The sequence below is a fragment of the Fusarium falciforme genome, chromosome 11, assembly GCF_026873545.1.
Source record: "Fusarium falciforme chromosome 11, complete sequence".
In the NCBI taxonomy this organism is placed as follows: domain Eukaryota; kingdom Fungi; phylum Ascomycota; class Sordariomycetes; order Hypocreales; family Nectriaceae; genus Fusarium; species Fusarium falciforme.
In genome coordinates this window covers 2,672,261-2,697,491 of record NC_070554.1, presented here as the reverse complement: position 1 = coordinate 2,697,491, position 25,231 = coordinate 2,672,261, and the positions used below count along the sequence as shown (strand labels likewise).

The 25,231-nt window shown below is 41.4% G+C and overlaps 4 protein-coding genes across 4 annotated transcripts; 2 read left to right on the top strand and 2 right to left on the bottom strand.

Annotated features, from left to right (window-relative positions):
• Positions 1-1,153: 1,153 nt before the first annotated feature.
• Positions 1,154-1,981, top strand: NCS54_01374400 (Hypothetical protein; the record flags this gene model as incomplete). Its single annotated transcript, XM_053158917.1, has 2 exons — positions 1,154-1,246; positions 1,304-1,981. 2 exons carry the CDS (start codon positions 1,154-1,156, stop codon positions 1,979-1,981), a joined length of 771 nt encoding a protein of 256 aa, XP_053014892.1.
• A 68-nt stretch (positions 1,982-2,049) lies between these two features.
• Positions 2,050-4,299, bottom strand: NCS54_01374300 (Zn(2)-C6 fungal-type domain-containing protein; the record flags this gene model as incomplete). The annotated part of the gene is made up of 4 exons (XM_053158916.1): positions 2,050-2,348; positions 2,397-3,470; positions 3,521-4,059; positions 4,118-4,299. The coding sequence occupies 4 exons, from the start codon at positions 4,297-4,299 to the stop codon at positions 2,050-2,052; spliced, it is 2,094 nt and encodes a 697-aa protein (XP_053014891.1).
• Positions 4,300-16,883: 12,584 nt separating this feature from the next.
• On the top strand, positions 16,884-18,820 carry NCS54_01374200 (Hypothetical protein; the record flags this gene model as incomplete). The annotated part of the gene is made up of 2 exons (XM_053158915.1): positions 16,884-17,158; positions 17,272-18,820. 2 exons carry the CDS (start codon positions 16,884-16,886, stop codon positions 18,818-18,820), a joined length of 1,824 nt encoding a protein of 607 aa, XP_053014890.1.
• A 761-nt stretch (positions 18,821-19,581) lies between these two features.
• NCS54_01374100 (Hypothetical protein) lies at positions 19,582-23,720 on the bottom strand (the record flags this gene model as incomplete). Its single annotated transcript, XM_053158914.1, has 2 exons — positions 19,582-23,607; positions 23,670-23,720. The coding sequence occupies 2 exons, from the start codon at positions 23,718-23,720 to the stop codon at positions 19,582-19,584; spliced, it is 4,077 nt and encodes a 1,358-aa protein (XP_053014889.1).
• Positions 23,721-25,231: the final 1,511 nt, after the last annotated feature.

Sequence of the window (25,231 nt, the reverse complement as noted above, 5' to 3'; positions counted from 1 at the left end):
TCTAGAATACAGCGCCCGCAGATCCGGTTCCAAGGAATTGAGACCCACAGCTGACACTAGAACCTGCGGTATGTGAGCGTCAATAGCCGGGTTATGTAGAACTAGTTCTATTCATGTTGATGTACAAGATCAGGCGACTTTCATGTAACGTTCGCCTCATGTGATGTTCTAATACCAGCAAGGCCATAGTATGTGTCCAAGTACATTATTGCTAATCAATACTTGCCAAACGATAGGGGGAATGGCTTTTCTGGTGTTGTGACCCTCAGAACTTCTATCCAGAGCTTGAAGACGTGTTTGGCAAATATCTTTTAATCTCCTATCCCCTCGATTGTGTTCATGCTCCAGAAGGTATTCCGTCCCACATCACCCCTGTCACATGACAGGTACCTGCGGCGAACCTGTGACGATGCATCATCAATTATTCCCACCAAAAACATCATGCAAATCATTCTAAAGTTATTAATGGGCTCTCAATCAATACCTGCCGAGGCCCTCAATGCATATGACGATTAAAGCTTCATCCGGGAGGGTAACAGCTACCGGGAGCATGAGTATGGCCGGTCAGCAGCAATAAAAGGAGGCATCAAACAAGGCGGGGATGTAAGCAGTGTGATGTCGCGATTTGTAACTCAAAATATTGTTGGGACTTGTATCATAGGTCAATTTAGGTGAGAAATAATGTACCATTCATATTGTGCAATTTCATTGGTTAGATATCCCTGTAGTGACCCAACTGGAGCCTTAACACAGTCGAGGGGATAAGAAAATCTCTTTGCTCCTGTATCGGACAAGCGGGCTCAAAGTGGTGACGGCGCCGAGGAAGCACTCCGAGCGGAGTACCGCCGACGAATCTGTCAGACGATGCATATTTGTCCCCATTTCGGCATCCGTTGGCGTAAGAGTGGCCAGTGTAGCATCGGAGGCGAAAGCACGTGCGGTTCCATGTCTCCATCTCGTTCTCGGAGATCCCTCCACAAGGATCCAGTTGTTTAGACTTCGCGCTCGGCGGTTCCTCCGAGCGTGCTCTCAGGCTTCCCCACAGGCACTAATGTAGGAATGGCTGGTGTCATCCATATCTGTCGGATATTATATATCTAAGACGCGCAGACGCGTCTGAGTAGCATCATGTGTCACAGCAAGGTCAACAAACATGTCACTAGCGGGCAAGGTTGCTATCGTCACGGGAGGGGCTCGTGGGATTGGCAAAGGCATTGTTCTCACCTTGGCGAAACAAGGTGCCAGGGTCTGTATTAACCTCCAGCCCAAACTTGTCGAGACACATGCTAAACCAACAGTATAGGTTGCCTTTACCTATGTTTCCGCATCCTCTAAACCTCACGCGGATGCTCTTGTGCGCAAAGCCCAAGATCTCGGCTCCTCTGCCCATGCGATCCAAGCTGACGCTGCATCTCCTTCCTCCCCAGAAGCCGTCCTCGCCTCTACCCTCGCCGCCTTCAATGTCTCGAAGGTCGACATCCTCGTCAACAATGCCGGCCTTGGGTCCGCTGCAACCCTCCTCGAAGAGATAACGCTCGAGGAGTATGATAGAATACTGAACGTCAACGTTCGCGCAGTCATCTTCATGACGCAAGGCTTCCTCCGATACGTCAATGCCGGCGGACGCATTGTGAATATCTCATCTATTTCTGCGAGAGGTGGCTATGCCACACAGTCAGTATACTCGGCATCCAAGGCGGCTGTTGAGGCTTTGACCCGTGTTTGGGCAACAGAACTAGGACACAGATACGGCGTCACAGTGAATGCGGTTAATCCCGGACCTGTGGATACGGACATGTATAAAGCAGCTGGAGAAGTGCATTTAGCTCGGATGGAGGAGCAGAACAAAAAGACCCCAGCTGCTCCAAGGGCGGGAACGGAGAACGATGTTGCGGAGATTGTAGGCTTCCTGTGTGAGGAACGATCGAGATGGGTGTCTGGGGACGTTGTGTGCGCCAATGGTGGAATGCTGTACATATAAGCTGTTACCTCAATCCATCCCATGAAGGTTATCAAAATCGATTGGCTGTAGAAGCAATATTATTATCTTTATGCAGGCATCCAAGATCCGCACTCAAAGTACGGTCCCCGAACATCCGAGCTTCCCTGTAGCATGATCCCTCCAGTTGCGTCAAGGAGTTCCGCATCTGATGAGCCTTGGGCATACCAGGGAAATGACATACCCCCTTCTCCGAAGAAAATCGTGTCTGTCTGGTCTTGAACAGCCGAATTGTGGGAGGGAGATGGACCCTGAGCAGTAGGGTCCCATGCATTCAGCGAGACTCCTTGTAAACCATTAGCTGGCGCGGTCCCAGGTGCCCCAAAAAAGGATAGAAGTTCGCTTTGGTCTGTGGTTGTCAGTGAGAGCTCCATTTGCGCGAATTCATTGAACATACCAAGCAACTTCCTAAGGATGTCCTGAGCCCGTAAGGCCATGCCGTGCGTGGCCCCCAAGTTCGACAAGCAATGCACAGCCCGTTTCAAGTGACGTCTCCACGCCGGCGCGAGAGTGTGTGCAGGATCATACATGTAGCAAGTTGCCTGCACAAAACTGGCTGTGATGAGCCAATACGTAGCATACCATGCCAAACCTCGTGGATGCTCAATTCGACCTTCAAGGTAGCCGCATATGGAATCCACGCACTCGTCAGCCGCTGCAAGACAGGCGGATATCGGCCCAATCGTTGTCTCGAGCTTTTCTCTCGCCGTAATGGTCTTGAACAGGATCGGTCTGTTGAGAATTATGCGGAGGTGGAAAGACCGCCATATGAGGATTCGCTTCGGGATTTCGAACCATGTTTCCAGTGTCAGTTGCTCATCAAAACAGGAGGGGAGATCTTGGCGCCATTTCGCGATATTCTGGCCCAGTGTAGTCGCTCTATTGTGACTCGGTATTTGGTGGGTAAGCAGCTCGACCTGAACCATGTTGGCGATTTTTGCCAGCTTGATCTGATGGATCAGACAAGATGTCATGGTCGGGCCTCCTTTTGGATCCGGCAATCGTTCCATATCCACAGCAAGGTCCTGGTCATCCAGATTGGATGGGGGTCGAACATTGACGCCCACGAGGGAGACGGGCGGTCTTCCAAGAGTTAGTTGTGCCCCAGACACGAAGATAAACAAAGTCCACCATGCCCTTCGACGAAGCTCCATGGTAAATGGGCTCGAGCTCGGCAAGCCAAATTCGCGATGGAGGCCAATCGCAAGTGCCATACTGAAACCAATTCCGATGAGAACGAACCCAGAATTGGGCTTATTGCGCTTTTGCAGGTAATTGGCCATTAGTACTAGACCTTGAACATAGCTGAGTGATCCTTTCTCCAGGATATCCATAGTCAGGTTTTGGCGGGCTTTCTTGTAGAAAGGGACGTCCGCATTCGACCCATCAGTTCCGCCAACAAAGGCTCCTATGGCGATAACGATGTTATACAACAGCGGCCATGAGCCATCTCGTGGTTTGGCCAGCGCACCTAAGATACGGTCAATGATCAGTTCCTGCAAGTAGCACGGGGTGATCTACCTGAAACACGAGCACGGAAGGTCCCCTCATGAAGAACAGGATAAGCAGTATGATACATGGTAAAATAATCCGTTATGTAGCGCGAGACATCGGCGGATGATGCTTCTGCTGTGCTGCGCGTATCAGGCTCATCCAATGGAAGCGGTCTTCCGCAATCGGCGGGGATGTACGAGTGTAGTGTTTGGAGGAACTTCAAGGCTGCAACGCCAGACTGAGGGCCAGTATAGCCGACCTTTCCTGGTTCCGTAATAAGAGATCCCATGCCATCAGTGGAGTTGTCAAAATCCTGCGATTCATCAAACTCATAGTCTTCTGCGTTGCTATATTCCGCGGGACTCGCGTCAGCTGGGTGTTCGTTTGCCGTCGGCCTGTATGACATCTCTGGAGGCTCTGGAAGGGCGACAGGAGTCTCATGGCGAGGTAAATCTGCGCTTTCTGATTCGAGTTGCCGAATGGCATCTTGCATCTTGACGTCTGGCAAGTGAACAACCCATGCCTTTTCAATAGATGCGATCAGGTTTTCCGCTCGGCTTAATTGCCTGTTATGGGCGCGTCAGCGTGGGTACATTTGAACTAAGCCAGGGCGATAAAACTGGCCTTTGAAGTGCTGTAAGCGTTTGTAGGCCCGAGTTATACTTGCATTCCTTTCTATCTCGAGTGCAGTTGGAGCATCTTGTACCTCCAGAGCACCGCACCTTGCGGCGCTTACACTCATTGCAAGCATGAGACTTGCGCCACATAGGCGAGACTCCGGGCGATTCCGCTTGCAAGTCATTCATTGCAGCGGCATTAATTGGTACAGCATGTCAATGGAAAAAGCTGGCTGAAGGTGGATCGAACAGAGGTGACACATGACCCTTGGAGATTAGGGCGGTCATAAGCGGCATTACAATGGAGCGGAGAAGAAATTCTCTCAGCGTGTCACGGCCATGACATAGACTAGGCGGGGAAATATGGCAAAAAATACCTAACTAGGCATAAAACTAAAGGGACTAAACTTTACTTATATTAGTCTAAGGAATAAGTATTAAAAATATTAGTCTTACCTTAAACTACATAATAAGGATATTAATCTAAGGACTATATTAAAGTATATAAAATATATTTATATTTTTTTTATATATTAATTACTATGACGATCGTGTATGTTCCCAAGGGATAAACCGGTCGTGCTGGGTTTATATTAGCAGATAGATTAGTCGCGCTGTGCTTAAACAAAGGGGTATCACATCTAGTAATATGCTCAAAGGTATTAAGTATAACCAAGTTATATTAATAGCTAAGGTAGCTACTACATAGGAAAGTGCAATAAGTATGTTCTATATACTAGGGCTTCTCCGAGTAAAGCCAATCGCGATAAGGCGCGATATCATTCTAGGACCAACGCGGTCTAGGAACGATATCGGTCCTTAGTGGTGTCAGTCCTATTATGATTAGTGGTCGGGGACTCGGGATTTATAGAGAACACGTGACATAGCCGCGGGGGTTATAATACAATGCCTCCCCTCCGTTAGGTCTTACCCTTAAGACCTACATACCTTTATCTCCCTAATTCTATTTCAGTGCATACCAACTTAGACCTTTTATTATTATATCGCGCGATATCTAACCATATCTCTAAATAGTCTTCCCATAAAGACAAAAAAATCAACACTCTTGCCCTCTCTATTAAATTTACCAACAAAGAGGCTAATATGCCTTATACTCGCTATTTTCATTCGGGCAAGAAGTGCCTAATATCTACAGATTCTACTCGCTATAGCGAGTATATCTATAGCAAGAAGTCTTATAATAATACCCATATAGCATTATCCCATAAGTCCAGTTTACCCTATTTTCTCGCCAGACTCCTTATTCTTAACGGTATCTATAATTACTAATTTAATAAAGCAAGAAAGGAAATTAGAGATAGACAAGGGCGAGGCCAGTAATAACCTACTAAAGCTTCATAAAGAGATAGCTATACTATAGTCTCATCTAGCTACTACCGCGGGTCATTTATCGCGCATTCATAAGATTCGGGCCCAGGTAAAGGAAAAGCATTTAAAGGCCACCCATCAGGGTCTCCAAGAGGTAGAGCAGCAGGACAGTATCTTATCTATGCTAGATGCTTATAAAGACGCTATTATTCATAATCTTCAGGTTAATCATATTCCTAATAATATTAACTAGGCGTCCCTTGGTCTAGGCGACGACTTCCTTAATGCTTCGCCTTTATTTAATCCCAGCATTATTAATAGAAGTTCTTTAGAAGGCATTACGCACTAGTAAGGTATTCTAGAGGTTCCTATATATTTTCTAAGTCGGGGTAGTCCTTCTATTTAATAAAATATATTATTTTACTATTAATCTTATCTATATTAAGGATAATCTCTATAATATATTCCTCTAGTCCATTAACTTCTATTTCTAATTCATTGCCAATTCTAACTTAGATAGTGTTTTCTATTAATTTAAGTAATAAAATATAAATAATTAGATAAAGCTTAACTTTTAGTAGTAAGTCTAATTCATAGTTATTTTCTAAGATTTTCTATTTAACCTTATATAATCCGATATATTTATAGTTAAGTTTTTTATTTTATTATTTTATCTCGATATTTTTTATTATAAAATAGACCATATCTCCCTCTAAGAAGATCAATCCCTTAATTCTTTTCTTATTAGCATAGTTTATTATTTTATTTCTAATAAACTCGAGTTTTATTCTTATTTCTTTATATAGGTTCTTTAGCTAATTACTAGTAAGGATTACTTTAGGATTAATAATAATATCTCATATTTATCAGTATACATCTAATATAAATCCGAAATTAGCATAAGCTAATATAATCTTTATACTTTTATTTATAGCTATATTATAGGCAAGCTATACAGCTAATAGCTTTTTAACCTAATTGGTTTATTCGTAATTAATATAGCATCAAAGGTATTATTCCAGTGTTTAATTTATGCATTCAGTCTAACCATCTATCTCCTTATGGTATACTATAGAGAGTTTATAATTAATTCCCAAGTATCCTATAAGGCTTTGCTAGAATTTTAAAGCAAATAATAGTCCTCGATCCATAATGATTTTAAATAATATGCTATATATCTTAGCGACATAGAAGTAAAAAAGGTAGGTAAATTCTTCTGCCATTATCGATTCTCTATAGGGTATAAAATAAGAAAATTTCATAAGTCTATCCACGATAATAAAAATACTATCATAGAAGTTTCTAGTAGCTAATTCTTCTAATAGGGGTAGTTTAATAATAAAATCCATAGTAATAAAATCCCATAGTTATTATATAACTAGGAGTAATTATAGCTTACCATAGGGTTTATAGCATCATGCCTTAGTCTTTACGCAGAGGTCGCATTATTTAATAACTATTGCGACAGTTTTCTTTATATTAGGAAAGGTAAATATTATCTTAACTTATTCTAGGGTTTTATTAATTCCTTAGTATCCATACAATAAGTAGCTATATATTTCGCATATAAGGCCATATTACAATTCATCCAAGACTTATTACTTATCTATTTTCTCATCGTCTAAGAGTTATTTATTATATTCCTAGATCTACTTTAAGAGTAGATTACCCTATTCCATAGTATAGGTTATACCAATAATTCAGTGGGGTATTCCTATAACCCTATCCCATTCATAGGTAGTAGTTTTAGTATTAGGGTTACAGTTTATATAGTTTCGCGTCCATTATTTGATTTTCTATTTAAACTAGTCGTTATTATAGATACGGTTTATTCATTTAAACATTAACCAGTGGTTTCTATCATAGGGAAATAGGTTATAGTAATATTAGAAGATTAGTTTAAATACTTTATTAGGAATAATAATTCCTCTATAAAACATAAGGAGTCTATCTTCCCTTCAGTCATATCCTCATACATAGTCCATAAAATCAATAATTTATTTTCCACAGCTTCTAATAAGCTAAAGGTACTCCAGTAGGGGTATTAGCCCATCGTCCCACTTAGCGCCAGCAGTCTTCCCTTAGCATCCTCTACATCAATACATTTTTCCTTCTATTCTACTTTCGAGGTTATAGTCATCATAGTATTATTATATAGCTTTAGTTATCTCTTCTAGGTTACCATGACGTATAACTTAGTAGTAATAATAGTCAAAGATAGCTTAGAGTACTTCATCGGGAATAGAGATCTTCCCCTTATACATCTATACTCCATCGCTTCATCATCGGTATCCTAGTATATACTTAATAGAATCTATAACTAGTCATTTATATTTTCTAATAAGTGCAAGGTATTCTAATAAGAGTATTAGCTTCCGCATTTACCTAACAAACTTCTATTCAAGGTATCCTTCTAGTATAAAGTACAGAAATTACTCCTTAGCTTTAATCTTTCTAATATCTAGGTCATATTATTAGCTAATAGCATCTACCCTGCTATTCTCCGTTCCTTTAATATGGATAATAATATAATCAAATTCTAAAAGGTATTCGGCGTATTATAGTTATCATCCGCTAAGTTCTTAGGTTTTTGCGAAGTAAGTAATATTCTTATAATCTATATATATCTTAATCTAGTACTTACTTCTAAGGAGGTAATATTAAAATTCCTTAAAAGCATTAATAATTACAAGGAATTCTTTATTATAAATAGGGTAATTAAGCTCTACTCTATATAGCTTATAGGAGTAGAATGCGATAAGATATAAAAGTCCTTTATCATCTCATTATCTAATCTAGGTGCCTAGCACGAAGTCCAAGGCATCCATTTCGAGTTCGATTTATCAGGATAAATCAAATATCTTAAGCACTAGCTTACTCAGGATAAGTTCCTTAATTTAATCAAAAGCTTTCTTAGCCTTAGCCCCAAATAGGAAGGTTTTATCTTTCTTTATAAGTTTAATTAGTAATACTACGATCTTCCTAAATCATTTAAGGAATCTATAGTAGTAATTAGCGAAACCAAGGAAGGCTTATACTTCCTTAACATTGGTTAGTTCCTTCTAGTCCTTGATTACTAAGACCTTCTTAGGGTCTATATATATCTCATTATAAGAGATAATATATCCGAGGAATTCCACCTCTAAGGCATAGAATTTACTTTTCTTAGGTTCCACTAATAACTTAGCATCTTATAGTGTTTATAGTACCTTATAGACGTATTCCATATATTCTTCTTTCGTCTCAGAGAAGATAAGAATATTATCTAAGTAACATACAACGAATATATCTAGATATTCTTATAGCACATTATTAATTATTCATTAGAATACAGCAGGTACATTCATAAGTCCAAAAGGCATAATAAGGTATTCAAATAGTCTATACTTAGTACAAAAAGCAGTTTTCTACTTATATCCTTCCTTAATTTAAATAAGATTATAGGCTCCTTTAAGGTTAAATATAGTAAAATACTTTATACCAAAAAGTCAATCCTTTAACTTATTAATAAGAGGCAACGATATATAATCCTTAACTATAATAGCATTAAGTATTCTAAAGTCAACATAGAGTTAGAGCTTTCCATTCTTCTTCGGGACAAATATAACAAGGTATCCAATAAATAACTTACTTTCCCTAATATATCCTTTCCATAGCATATCTTTAATATATTCCTTCAACACTAATAATTATACTTCATTAAGTAAGTAAAGTTTACTAAAGCTAGGTTACTTCCCATCAATAAACTTAATTTCAAGGTCATAATATATATATTCTAATAAACCCATTTCGAGTTCTTCCGCAAAGAGTTTCTCATAGATATAATATTATAATAGGATGTTCTTAAGTCGTTCTTCTTCTAGTATTTTCTTAACTTATTCCAGGTTTTCTTCTAACTCATGAAATTATTTCATAACATATATAATCATTCGCTAATTCTATTATTTCTATCTATTATAGTATTTATGCCATATTCTTTTAGGTAGAGAGGTATCTTATATTTACCTCTGCCTAGCTTCTCTAGCGTCTTCAGTAAAAGTTTAAGATCTCCTATCTAAGTCGTTATTCATCGTAGAGGGTATCTTATTATTAAAAGAGAACACCTAGCTAGTTCTCTAGTTGAAATATAGGTTAAATCGGCGTAACTATAGATACCTAAGCATAAGATCATAGTACTTATTAGGTATAACATCAAATAATATCCCTTAGTTCTTTCCTTTAATAAAAACCTTAAAGTAATTAATCTCATAATTAATAACTCTATTATTATAATCAAAAGAGGTTCCTTCTAGGTTAATAACTAAATAAGGCATTTATTTATGCCTCCATAGTAGCTTAAGCCTATTTACTATCGCTAAGTTAAAGTAATTCTACTCAGCTCCGCTATCTACTAAAGCATTTAACTATTCACCCTTAACTTATACTTTCAGTTCTAGGCATCATCGCCTATATGCTCTATTTATAGAGTAAAGGGCTCTTTAGGGTAGTTTTTTCTTTCATTTATCTATCCATTGCCCTATGCCAGACAGGGTATTTAGTTTTTTAATATTACGTAGCTAAAATAATTAAACTCGCATTCGCTATCGGCATAAGCTTTATAGTCATATGCATTATCCTAGCTATACAGCTAATCCTAATATTGCTATTTCTATTTGGCTCCTGGGTTTTCTTTATCTTCCTAGCTAATCATCTTTTACCAATCCTCGATTTTATAGGTAATTCATTTCTTCTCCTAAATAACATAATATAATTCTAAGGAATATTATATATTCGCGACGCTAATAGATTTATACTAATATACTACTTTATAACCCTCCGTTTTATACTATAGGTAGGGTTTATTATTTAGCTAGTATAGCAATATAATAAGGAAGCAATCTTACTCCTACTTTTCTTTCTAGTAGGCTTTATACTAATAATATTAGCATAACATCTAAGAGATACTAATATACTCCTAGTATATTAGGTACATTCTCACATTATCTTATAGGTTAAAAGATGCTTCTAGGTGCCAGGGGTTTTTAGCCAACTCTCTATAATAGGCTCAAATACAGATTTCTTACTCATCTACTATATCTACATGCTCCCATGCCGTCTAGATATACCTTTCCCTTAGGCTATTCTAGTACCTATTATTATTTTCGTCATATAGTTAAGGGTAGTTTTCCTCTTTCTATAGTTCTTCATCACTCTTCTAGGGCTTCCTTAAGCGCCTTTGGCGTAGTTCCTTCTATAGTTTCCGGGCATCGTGCTCAAACTTAGTTCGGTTAATACTGCTACTGCTTGCCTTGGCAACCTAGTTATTACATAGTAATCTGCCATATTGGTCTGCCTTTTATTATTCGCAGATTTTATTATATTCCTAGGATACCTTAGTCTAATATTAGGGGCATAAGGTGCGGTTACATTATATAGGGTCATTCTATTAATAGTCCCTGCGATAGACTATAGTAGGCATACAGGTCTATTTATCATATCCCATAATCCATTTCCTATAGTCAAATCCTTCCGCAGCGGCTTCCTAAAAGTCGGCTTATTCGCTTGCCGATAAGGGTGGTTATAGCGCCGAGGTCAATGCCGTGGGTTCTTTGGTTTTATTTTTTACATACTTAGTCACAGCGATGGTTCGCTATAATAAGGAGTTACCTAGTTATTATCCTTCCTTATTAGGCTCTAGGAGTAGTTTCCATCCCACATACTCCATAATATGCGAGCATCCGCTCTTACGAGGTTATTCTGCGGTATATAGCCTTAAGCCATAGTATACTCCATAGGCGACATTATATTCCGCCTATTCCTTTAAGAGGTAGGCTTAGTCATATAGCATATCTAATTCATCCGGCTAGATGCCTATCTTATTATATCCTTTTCGTCCCATCCCAAGTATCTTAGTAGTACAAATAGCTATCTAGGGGTCACTATCCTAGTTAGTCGCATTTAAGTGCTTCTTACCTTCTAGAAGGTTTTATCGCGGCTTTAGTTAATAGCATCCCTCCTTAATATCTCATTATTTCTTACGGCATTTATTAGCCTTATAACCCTTCTTATAGCAATAATAATATTTAATATCCTTAGGTCCCCATTGGGTTACTCTAAGTTCCATAGGTCCTAGGTTAGTGCCATACGAGGTATTATTCTGCCTCTTCTTACCCTAGTTAGCATCAAAGCAAGGGTTATTAGCCTTATTACTACCAAACTTAGGGTTCTAAAGTTTCTTCCACGAGAACTATTAATCATTAATCTTAACTACCCTACCGATATACTCGACAAGGTCATTAAGTCATTCTTCTTTATAGAGTTCTACCTATACTTCCTTCTTAAGTCCATTAAAGAATAAAGACATTAGAGGTTCTTAATTCTAGTTAAGCTTCGAGGCAAGTTAGAGGTACTTCATTCCATACTCCGAGGCGGATTAGGTCTATCAGAGCGCCTTAATCTCCCTTTCGGCCTATACCTTCTCGTCGATAGTTCCAAAGGCTTATCAGAATATTACTTCAAAGGCTTCATAGTCCGAGTAGAGGTAATGGGTACGGGGCAAGTATTAGCTAGCTAGGGCCATAAGGTATTCCCTCATAACGGGTTCAAACCATACTACAGCGTGGTTCTTAAGTCTTCCTATAGTATACTAGACCTTACTAGCGGGCAAGGTAAACTACGTTAGATAATACATTATAAATGCCCTTAGCTAAGTAAGGAATATAAGTAGCTTATAGGCGGTCCCATCGAAAGGTTCTAGGGGGTTTAGCTTTAGGATTTCTCCCATATCTCTTCCATTCATAGCGATAGCTACTATGCTAGTAACATTCTAGACATTATCCAGATACTATGCGTTCTAGACACACTAGTTTTCGCCTATTCTCTCGATAAATTCACAGAGTCCATCTATCTCCGCACTCATAGCGGTAATCTAGGCTCGCAGTTATTCATTTTCCTCATCGTCAAAGCTATCTACATCGTCCATTTCTTCGTCTAGGTTAATTAAAATAAGTATAAGTAGGTAATTAGCAGGTAAAACCTACTAGTAATTATTCGCGGGAATCGCCTAAGTAGCCATTACGTTCGATATTATTCAAGGTAACACAAGTAATCCTCTAAATAAGAGCTATCAACATATAACGATCATATATATTCCCAAGGGATAAACCAGTCGTGCTAGGTTTATATTAGCAAATAGACTAATCGCGCTATACTTAAATAAGGGGATATCACATCTAGTAATATACTCAAAGGTATTAAGTATAACCAAGTTATATTAATAGCTAAGGTAACTACTACATAAGAAAGTATAATAAGTATATTCTATATACTAGGGCTTCTCCAAGTAAAGCCAATCGCGATAAAGCGCGATATTATTCTAAGACCAACGCGGTCCAGGAACAATATTAGTCCTTAGTGGTATCGGTCCTACTATGATTGGTGGTCGGGGACTCGGGATTTGTGGAGAACACGTGACGTAGCCGCGGGGGTCGTAACAATTACCTTCGTTACTAATATAACTTAGTTATATTTAATATTTTAAGTATATTATTATATATAATATTTACCTTAATTATAGTTATATAACTATATTATTTATTAATATAAACTTAATATAATAATTTAGTATATAAATAAAAATTCATTTATTATATAATATACTTAAGCTATTCTATGGCAAAGCACCTTATTATACCTAATTAATAAGTTATATATTACTATTTAAATAGCCTAAGAGATTTATATAAAAGACTAAAAAATAGAGGAAATATAGTTTTTAAAGGCTATAGGGTAGGTAATAGAGATAGGAGGTAAATAAGTAGTGGAATCAGTCCTTATAAAAAGCTGATTGGCTAGGTAATGAATCATAGAGCAATAAAAGTGGGGCAAAGAAGATATAGGGTTAAAATAGAGAAGACCAGCTTTTGATTGGTGTTCTTATTGTCTGTATTGGTTGAAGATCTGAGGAGCTATTTCTAAGAGAAGATATATAGCTTATATAGTAAATTGCTCGGAATCTATTAGCCGGATTCGGATAAAAGTTATACCGTCGGATCGCCCTAATTCCGGGCTTTAAAGCCCTATTAGTTTTGCTAATAACAGATAACTAGAAGCCGAGTTATGACATAATAGATATTAAAACTTATAGGGTTTTAAACTAGGATATTTAAAACCGGATAGGAAAAAACCCTATAGAAAGAGACGGGTTTAACGGCGTTATCAGGCTTATAATAAAGCCCTAAGCCCGAGATAACGTGACCTTCCTAAAAGGGAAATAAGCCCTAAAAGAGCAATATTATAACTTCTTAATATCTTGCTTATCTAAGCATATATATAGCTTAGGTAAGCAGGCCATTAGAGAGCGCCTAAGCTATACTATAGGGTAATAAAATCCTAGGCTTATATCTCATAGGTTTACTTTTCTAGAATTTTATATAAAATAGACCTTTATATAATAAAGACTTTTATTATATAAAAGAATTATTAAAATTTTATTAATAAGTTCTTTAATAATTAACTAAATATAAATTTAGTAATTAATTTATTATAACAAATTATTTCTTATAAGGATATAAAAAGTAATTTTAATATATTATTAAAATTATTAATAATTATCTAAATAAACCTTATTAATTTAAGCTTATTAAGACTTTAAGCTTTAAGTATAAAGCTTTTATTATTAAAATTACTAAAATATTAATTATAATATTTTTATTTTAATTTTAATATTATAAAATAATAAAATACTAACTAAAATTATTAAAATATTAATAAAAAGGAAAAATTTATATTAAATAATATAAATTTATAAAATAATTATATAAAGTAAAATAATATTTTAATATATTAAATATATTTAAGTTAAAATATAATTTTCCTTTTAATTTTTAATTATTATCACTTTAAAGGTATTAATATTAATATTAATTTTAAAAATATTAAATTAAATAATTTAATTATTATTATTCATAAATTTAATTATAATAATATTTAGTACTTTTAAATTACTTTTAAGTAATTTATTTTAATTAAGTTAATATATATATATAGCTTATGTTATAAATAAGTATATATACTAGAATATTTTTTTACTTTAAAGAGTATAATTAAAGAATTTCTTAAAATTTAAAGGATAGATTAAAATAGCTATAATTTTAATATTATATCTATTATATAATGTAAAAGACTGAAAAATAGAGACGATAAAGTCTGAAAATAGTATAGGGTAGGTAACTAAAATAGGAGGAGAATAGGTAGAGGAATCAGTCCTTATAAAAAGCTGATTAGCTAGATAAGGTATCATAGAGCAATAAAAGTGGGGAAAATAATAAATAAGGTTATAAAGAAGAAGGCCAGCTTCTCATAGGTAGTCTTGTTGCTTATATTAATTAAAGATCTAAGAAGTTATTTCTAAGAGAGGGTTTATAGCTTATATAGCTAATTGATCGGAATCTATTAGCCCGATTCGGATAAAAGTTATACCGTCGGATAGCTCTAATTCCGGGCTTTAAAACCCTATTAGTTTTGCTAGAAACGGATAGCTTAAAGCCGGGCTATAGTTAGAAGAAGCTGAAACCCTTAAAGGTTTTAAACTAAGAGATTTAAAACCGGATAGGAAATACCCTATAGAATGGCATGGCTTTATCGGCTTTATCGGGCTCTATAAGAGCCCTAAGTCCGAAGTCACGTGACCCTTCCTAAAAGGGTAATAGGACCTAAATGGGGAATTATTGTAACTCCTTAATATCTTGCTTATCTAAGAATATAAAGCTTAGGTAAGCAAGCTATAAGATAGCGCATAAGCTATACTATAGGGTAATAAAGTCCTAGGCTTATATCTTATATGCTTATTTTTCTAGAATTATATTTATAAAAGACCTTTATAATAAGGACTTTTACATATAATTAATTATATTATATAATCTTTAAAAAAAATCGAAACAAATCCTTTATAAACTAGTATATAAGAAAGGAAATTTATACTATAGACTTAGCTATATCCTTATAAAGGGACTTTTTTAAAAATATAAAAAAATTATTTTTAGATTTTCTAAACAATTAGGTTTATAAAACTACTCTTCTTAGGCTTATAGCTATTTTTCTTATACTAGCTAAGTAGTATAGGGTAAGCTATTTTTTGCGATACAGTGCGCTGTCACGCATGCTCGTTTGCCACGCAAGCTATGCATATATGTTATATAGAAAAATTAATAATTCTTTATTAAATAAGATATTTAATTATTAAAAAAATAAATTAAAAACTATATTATATTATATATATATTTTAATATTATCTTAATAGCTATTAAGTAAGATAAATTAATATTTAAGGCTTTATTAAGATTTTAAAAAACCTTATTTTTCTTATAACTTATTCTATATATATAGCCTTATCTAATACCTACTAATTAAAGTAGCATGCTATGCTATTTAGCCTAATTCTAACTTTCTAATAATAGTCGCTATTTACCTACCTAGCTTTTATAATCAAAGAGCCTACTGTTATAACAATTACTGCTATGCAAGACTGTTATGATTCCGTGGCGATCCGATGATGATTGATAAGGAGCTTCCAGGTGGGGCTACAGCACGTGTTATGTGCATTTTCGGCTGTCACATTTCCAGTCGAATGCAACGTGTAAGCCTGGACACCCCCCCCTGCCGATTTCCCTGGATCCTGTCTTTCGCAATGTACCTGAAGTTCCGTGACTTGTTCTCTTGACAGTGGGGGCGAGCTATGAGAAGGAACCAACAGGCCTCTTCTTGCCATCGTACGGTTAATCGCATCGTCACTGCTAAGAATAACCTGACACCCTGATGATAGATCAAGTACATGGGTAGGCCGACAAATCTCCTCGTACTCAGGAGTGTAGACCAGAAACACGTCGCGTTTCTAACTCTGTGCCAATTGGCGTCTCTAGAACTGTAGTTCAATTTCACCTCTTGAAACGCACTGCGCTTCCGGCCAAGCCCTGACATACACTGTCGCTCGAAGTGATCTCGTTCTGTTGTGTTGAAGCTGAGGTGTGGGTGAATTTGGAGTCGCGTGCGTGTTTTTTTTTGTGATCTACGGAGTACCCGCCCCTTAATTCTGCGGGCCGATTGAGAAGGATCAGTGATGAGCAGGGTTCTGAACCAACAAAGACATCCATCTCAGTTGGTCGTTTAGGTTACTTCGTTCAGGCAAAACCCTCGTGGTCCTTCCCCACCATCCCGTGCCGGTCGACCCGGCCATTCCAGCATCGGGAATGCAAGCACTGCATATTACCGCTGCCGACTACGGTCGCTGACCTAAAAAGTCACATCATGTGTCTCCTCGCCCGCGGGGCCTCGTGGGGTTTGTGGGTCTTGGGAGGATGATATATATTGGCTTCTCTCATGGCTGTGTGAGACCCCATTCTTCCTTGCTTTATCTTATCAATCTGCGATTATCTGAAGAATCTTATCCTGAGCCTCTACCATCCATCATGGGTGTCCTTGACAGGATTCGCGGTCGAAGCGCCGCACCTACAGACAACCCCAATGGTCCCGATGAAACCACCCAGCCGACCAAGGTGCCGGAACAAGGCGGCGTCTTGGATTCCGGACCATCGTCCACCGACTTGAGCCTGGAGGAGAAGAACGAGAAGGAGGTTATCGAAAATGGTGCCAATGTTACGGCTAACGCTCCGATCGGTATCCAAAAGGCTGAAGCCGCGGCTCTGGTGTGGTCAAAAACGACCGTTTATATCACCTACGCTTGGTATGTACTGTCCCGTCCACTACTGGTGCTCATTACATCTGCCTGGTGTCCGTGGTCTTTTCTGGAATCTGTTATGGATTCATTCCGAAACATGTGGACTAACAAGCAGTTAGGATTTGGGTCTGCTTCTTCATGCTGGCCTTCCAACAGTCGATCCTCAACAACGTTACCTACTACGCCTACTCAGACTTCCAGAACGCCCCCCAGATTGCCACCGCCCAAATCCTGTCCTCCATCATTGGTGGCGTCCTCAAGTTGCCCATTGCCAAAATCCTCAACCTTTGGGGCAGAGCCGAGGGCTTCCTCATCGCTGTCGCCGTCTACCTCCTAGGCATGATCATCATCGCCTCTTGCAATGGCCCTGACGGCTATGCGGCAGGCTATGTGCTATACTGGATTGGCTATTACGCCATTTACTTCATCATGGATGTGTTCGTTGCCGACACGTCGGGTCTGCGCAACCGTGCCTTTGCCTTTGCCTTTGTCAGCACGCCCTTCATCTGCACGGCTTTCACAGGTCCTCTTGCGGCTCAGTCCTTCATCAAGAATGCATCTTGGCGCTGGGCGGTGGGTGCCTTTTGCATCATCATGACCGCTGTCTTCGTCCCATTGGCCATCGTCTTCAAGTTCTTCCAGATGAAGGCGGAGAAGATGGGCCTGTTTGTGAGGACGCTAAGCGGTCGCACCACCACTCAATCCATCATCTTCTACCTGCACGAATTCGACATCATTGGTGCATTCCTTCTTATTGCAGCCTTTGTGTTGTTCCTTCTGCCCTTCAGCCTTACCAGTAATGGCCGTGCTGGCTACTCCTCGGCCACTTTTATCGCCATGGTCGTCATCGGCTTCCTCCTCTTCTTCGTCTTCGCCGCCTGGGAGAAGTATGGTGCCCGAAGGCACTTTATTCGGTGGGAGCTCTTGAAGAACCGAACTGTACTTGGAGCTTGCCTCCTTGCTGCTATTCTGTACTTCAGCTTTTACTCTTGGGACCAATACTTCTACTACTTTGTCCAAGTTGTCTACAACCTCGACATTTCCGATACGGGATACATGACCCAGATCTACAACATCGGGTCTTGTTTTTGGGGTGTCGTGTTTGGAGTCTACATCCGCCACACCAAGCACTTTAAGTATGCCTGTCTCTTCTTTGGCCTCCCTCTGATGTTTCTGGGAGCAGGCCTCATGATTCACTTCCGAGGTGAGGACGACGATATTGGCTACGTCATCATGTGCCAGATCTTCATCGCCTTTGCCGGCGGTACTCTTGTCATCGGCGAGGATATGGCTGTCATGGCCTCGGCTGACCGCGACGGCGTGCCCATGATGCTGGCCCTGCTCAACTTGTTTGCCAGTCTCGGCGGAGCCATTGGCTTTGCTGTGGCTAACGCTATCTATACGAACACATTCCCGGACGCTCTTCAAGACCGGCTCCCTCAGGAATCGGCTGCTGACTGGTCTCTAATCTACCTTGGCGGTGCACAAACTCAGATGCTGTACCCCCCCGGCAACGCCACGCGTGATGCCATCAACTACGCCTGGGGATACAGCCAGAAGTACAATTGCATTTCCGCCACCGCCATTCTCGTCCTGGCCATCCCTTGCGTTGCTGTGTGGAAGAACTACAACGTGAACAAAGCTCAGAACAAGGGAACTGTGATCTAGTTGAGATAATCTGCACTGGCATAGCCTGGCAGTTTCGTGCCAGAAACTTTACTTCACCTGTATTGTTACATTGGCGAGCATATCGCACACGCGTCAAGAGTTATGGAAATTGTAACAACTTTTTAATACATAGTGTGTAATTTCGGCGATTGGCCAGCATCCACGTCAGCCAAGACTGACACCATCATGTGCACCATGATTTACATGCAGGTCACTGTAATTTCACTCAACGATAAAAATTATGTTTGATAGATAAGATCCCGTCTGCATGTGACAGGTTCATAAAAGCTGTGCAGAACATACCGCAAAAACTCGAGAAATTCGCCCTCTTGGCAAGGTGGACACCCTTCTCAGCGATGGCTGCTCTGGATATAAGAGGGAGATAACACGCGCAGCTTGAGCTATGATTTGAGCAAGTTGGGGCGTGGCTGCATTTCGCTTGCAGAGCGGAGCAAAAAATTCTCCTTGCCAAGAAGGCGAATTTCTCGCTTGGTACCCGAGTTTGCCGAGGTCTGGGTGATCGCCACCAGTCCCTTCTCCTCTGGGCTGACGCAGGGTAGTTCGGCAGACACAAGGCCTGGAGACCTGCACAACGGAGTTAGGAAGACCAAAGCAGGGAATTGCCGGACCAATCTCCAAAGTACAGTACAGTGGATCCTCACATAAGAGCTTCTATGATTCGGCGTCACCGGTGGCATTAATACATCGATCTATGGCAAATACTACTATTCCACAAGTCGCAAAACGAAGTCTGTGATGTCTCAGGATTGGATGGATTGTTGGATGACACTTGTGCGATATGTTTCGCTGCGCGCAATAAGCTCATTATGGGTGCCCTGCTCCACACACTGACCTCCCTCGATCAAGTAGATGCGGTCGGCGCGCTGGATGGTGTTCAAGCGATGCGCGATGGCGACGATAGTTGTGCGACCTCGCAAAGCCATAAGCGCATCTTGAATCCGCCTCTCTGACTCGCCATCCAAAGCGCTGGTAGACTCGTCGAGCAACAGCAGACGTGGGCGGCGCAATAGAGCACGTGCGATCGATAGTCGCTGTCGCTGACCGCCAGAGAACTGCTTGCCATCGTGACTGCACTTTGTTTGGTAACCTTCGGGTAGCGCCATGATCACGTCGTGAATACTGGCCGCGCGACAAGCCTCCTCCATCTCCTCCTGGCTTGGCTGGTGGCCAGGTCGAGCGCCTAGACCAAGGTTGAAGGCGATGGAGCCCTCGAAGAGTACGTTCTCTTGGGGAACAAGAGCTATATCGTCTCGGAACTCGGTTCCAAGCTGGCGTGTGATGTCGGTCCCGTCCATCAGCACGGCTCCACGGTTAGGACGGTAGAACCGCTCCAGCATTGCGAAGATTGTAGACTTGCCCGATCCACTGGAACCAGCCAAGGCACAAAATTGGCCAGCTTGAATGTTCAAGTTGACTCCGCAGAGTACCGGCTGCCCCGGTCGTGACGGGTACTCGAAGTGGACGTCTTGCAGCTGAATGTTCATGCCCTGGCCGGATGAAACCGGAACGCTGGGAACTGTTCCATCTGGCCTGGAATCTGCCGCCTCCATGTCATGGGATTTCTCAGAGAGGAGCAGTTTGTAGTCTCGGTGGTTTTTGCCTGAGCTCTGAGGGTTCAGCTCGTCATCCGCTGACCTTGTAGTGAGCAGCTCCGTGATGTTGGATGCAGCAAGTCCTGCCTTGGAAATGTCGGGTGCAAGGGCGAGCATCTGACTGCATGACTGGGTACTAAACAGAAGAGCAGGCAGAATGATGAAGAACTGGGTTTGGGAATAGAGACCGGCCACCACTTGTCGGGTACCCCACCAGTAAGCCAGAGCATATACGAGATTGCTGATGCTGAAGGCCAGGGCCAAGAAAATGTTGCCGAATGCAATTGAACGCAGGGTCTCGCGATAGGGTTCTCGCAATGCCAGCTCGTACCGGGCGTTTGACTGCCTCTCCAAGGAGAAAGCGGACACTATCCGAATATTGTCAACGGCTTCAACAGTGATGGAAGTTGCTTGAGCAAATGCCTTCTGATGTCGCTCAGCGAACTTGGCTTGCGTGCGAAGCTTCATCAGGCCCGAAGCAAGGAGGACTGGGATGCAGGGGGCGAGCACGATAGCGATCTTCCATGCGAGGATGAAGGAAACGACGATTCCAGCAACCAGATTGACAGCAGCGGCAAGGAGAAGACCGATCGTAGAGCCATAGATATTGCTCAGTGCACTAGCATCACTGATGATATAACTAATCAGCGTTCCGGGAGTGCGGCCATCCGTGTTGTGCCATGTTATGGTCTGGCTCAAGAGAGATCGAAGGGAGAGGATTCGGATTCGGGTCAGGATCTTCTCGGCAGCCCAGCCAAATGCACATCCACTGACAATGTTTGCCGAGAACTCGACCAAAGCCATGACAAAGAACAAAAGTCCATACAAGTGCCCTCCGTGGCGGATGTTATCGGCCCCGGTGCAAAGGCTTAAGCTGCTGATAGTGTGACCGAAGATGACAGCTTCCGCTATGTAACTGCCACCAATAACGACAGATGCAGAAAGACCGAGGACGAGGTAACCCAGATTGGGGCGAACCAAAGCGAATGTGAACTTCAAGGTGAACCACCTGGGGGGCTTTGCTTTGTCACCCCCCTCCACCGTCTCGTCTGACCCGGCCTGCGTCTTCGTTTCCTCTCCAGGGGTCTTAGAAAGGCTAACATTGGCCGCCATTTCTTTGGCACCCGAGCCATCCAATTCGCCGTGGACAGAGGAACTGGTGTCACGGCTCACATATGCCTCAGGGATCGCTGGCATATCCACCGTCTCCAGGTTTTGGAACTCGACCATTTTAGCATAAGCACCGCCTTTCGCAACCAGTTCAACGTGAGAACCCTCTTCAACTACTTGGCCTTTGTCAACGACCACAATCTTGTGGGCATCTTTGGCGGTTGCCAATCGGTGAGCGATGGATACCATGGTGACGCGGTCTTGAAGTTTCGCCAGCGCATCCTGAATCAGGCTCTCACTGTTCGAGTCCAATGCTGCTGTCGCCTCATCGAGAATAAGAAGCGAGGGTTCACGAACCAGGGCGCGTGCAAGGGCAACTCGCTGCTTCTGTCCACCACTCAGTTGACTACCGGCAGAGCCTGTATTGGTGGCCAGGCCGTGTGGGAGTGTTTCAATGAAGGCCAATGCATTTGAACTCGCTGCGGCTTGTCGAACAAGTTCAACAATTCTAGCTACTTTGGGGTCATGCCCTTCGATGGCTTCGTTTTCCGCTGTGCCATTGCGTATGCTTGCTGCCAGATCAGCCAGCGTGGAATCTAGGACAAAGGGAGCTAAATCCCTGTGACCTTCGTTGGAGGAATTCGCCAATCCGTCGGCAATGTTTTCCAGAATGGAGCGGTCGAACAGTGTTGGTTCTTGCTGTACATATCCGATACTGCCTCGAAGATACTTGACGTTCAAATTTCGAAAGCTTTGATCACCGATGAGCAGCTCACCCATTGAAGGATCATAGAAACGCTCTAGAAGCGACACCACGGTAGACTTGCCACCTCCAGATGGTCCCACAATCGCTGTATGCCTCCGAGGGGGGATTGTCAGGTTGATTCCATTCAAGACGGGCACATCAGGACGAGACGGATAGGTGAAGTGCACGTCATGAAAGACAATGTTCTCCTCACCGAAGGGAGCAGATTTGGCGCCTGTCTCTGACGTGCCGTCAATACGAGACTCCCTGTGTATGACCGATTGCAGTCGATCGGACGCGCCGGCGGCAGCGGCGAAGGTGTGAACGAATGGTGCAACTTGACTGAGAATAAAAGACGCGTCGATCAGGACGAAAATGACAGTGTAAACCGCGCCCACGGATACGTCACCTCGATCTGATTCCACCGAGTCGGCGATCAAACGAGAACCAGCCCAAAAGGCTAAAGCATTGGAGCTGTAAGCGATGAAGTACAGGAGACCCAGTTGAACGGCATGTGTGCCGGCCTTTTTGAGAGCGTCCATTCGTGACCCGAGAAGGTGATCAGAGAATAGCTTCACAAGACGATCGCCAGAGCTAAAGGCACAGACGAGAGGCAGATGTGACAGACTAGAGGAAGCAATCGTAGTGGCGGCGTCGACGTGTTCGTTGATACGATTCGAGTATTTCTGGATGAAATAACCTCCAACGTACGACATCAAGAAGTAACAGGGCACCAACGAGACCAGCATGCCCGCGATCGTGGGGGCTTTGATGAACGCGACGACGTACGAGGTGACGAAGTATGAGACCGTTGAAATCAGAATGCCGACCTTTTCAGAGGTACCGGACTGCACGACTTCAACGTCGCGCACCAGCCGTGATATAACATCGCCAGAGGGGAGTCCTTCAATATAAGCCGTATCTTGTCTGACGATGCTCTGGAAGAAGCGTCGGCGGTATCTTCGGGCGATACGTTCACTGACAAAACTCCAGCAGCTGCAGTGGATGTAGATGAAGCAGAAGTTGGCGATGGTGAGGTAGATGACGTAGAACACCTTCCGTCGCACGCTATCTGTGACATCGCTCGACGCCGTTGCGGACTCGGAGCAGGTCGTTGTGTTGAGATCGTTGATCAATTCACCGAAAACGATGCCCAGGAGGGGAAAAGGAATGCCCGAGGCAATGGCAAAAAAGGTACCGGCAGCGATGAGAAGAACGTCAAGCTTCGTATAGTCCAGGGAGAATAACAGTCGTATGAATGCGAATAATTGTCGGGTGGCTTCTTTCGTGGCTGGCACAGCTTTCTTCACTCTTCGGGCCTAAATTGGGTCAATCTGAGTTCCAGTCACGATCTTCTTCCATGAACTGTCCGATTACTTACCAGTTGAAGGCGCGATGCCTTACGCACACTTGGTGGTATGCTTGATGACATTGCGTTCGACCCTGGCGTGACAGCTGGCGCAGAACCTACACTGATGCCTTGGCTAGAGGGTCGACACTATGCTGAAAAGTGTACAAAGGTCGGCGTGGGCTGAGGACCCGGGAATGAAAGAGAGCGGCAGAAGCCGTTCAAGACCGTCAACCATGCGGTTACTCCGATGACGGCCTAGCCCCCAATGATCGACAAAAGATGTGGAAGTCAAGGATCAAGGGCAAAATGGAGCAATGTAGATAATCTTACGAGCGTTTCTTTCAAGGGTGCATCCTTATGAGGGATTTCTTCCGGAAGATCATGACCTCTGTTGGTTTAACTTAGTCAAAAGGCTGCACAAGGCCAGGGGGGCCGGGGCCTCGGAGCAACTCAATAGAAACTCTGTTGGTTTAACACAGGCCGGTTACCCCGGTTCAACCTGGTCATCCCAGTTAGACATTGCGTTTCCTCCACCCGTCGTAACGTGATTATGAGTTGTGACATGTAATTTGTGGCAAAATATTTCCTACGTACACATAACTAGGCTAGTCTTTCCGCTTAGTAGATTGATAATCTAATCTTTAGAGTGCGTAACGGAATCTTAAAACCTTTCCCCTGCATAACCGACATTTACGACCAGGACAGGCCTTTTGAAGGTTTATGATCAGCAGAGCGTAAGCGTCTGACAGTTATGCCAATGCCACGGTCGTAGGTGAAAAGTGAGTACACTGTACGTAATTTCACCAGGCAAGGGGGTGCACGACATTGCGAAATGAACATACCCTTGGGCTTCGTAGGATCGGATACCCGGCATTATTTGGTCCCGGAGCGGAATATGACACATGGGTTTACCATTAAGATCCTTTCATTATCCACATACAGGTGAATACGAGATATACATACGTTCTCCATTTTAGTAGATTGATAAGATAATCATCTGATCTGTGTGTTCCCTGGCTGGACACACCGGGTTAATCACGGATGAGGTACTTGTTAGGGTCAGACCCTAGCTTGTGCAACCTGCTCAGGGTTTGGCCCGTAATAGTATAGAGCTAGGTAACTATTATTAGACTCCTTAAATGTTGTTTCTTATTTATTTATAGGATTAATATAAAAATAAATATTAGTTTACGCTTTAGGGTTTATAAACGTTTTACTAAGTATATATAAAGATTTTAAATATTATCTAAGGATTGAATTATAAAGCAACTAAAATTATAAATATATAAAATTATAAATATATAAAATTATAAAAGGGCTTAAGTAAAAAGTATAAGTTAAATACTAAATTTATACTATATATACTATTATTATTATATATTATAGTTATAAAACTCTCTTATAGAACAAATCTAGCTTTATAATAATTAAATCTAGCTGCTATTAAATAGAAAAGAGTAACTTAGATTAAATTACCCTTTATATGCCTTCTTTGCATTATTACTTATGTTTTTTTTAAACCTTATTACTTAAACTAATTATTAAGACATATAATTAAGGTTAGAGATGTGATTTGCCCTCATGTTTCTCCT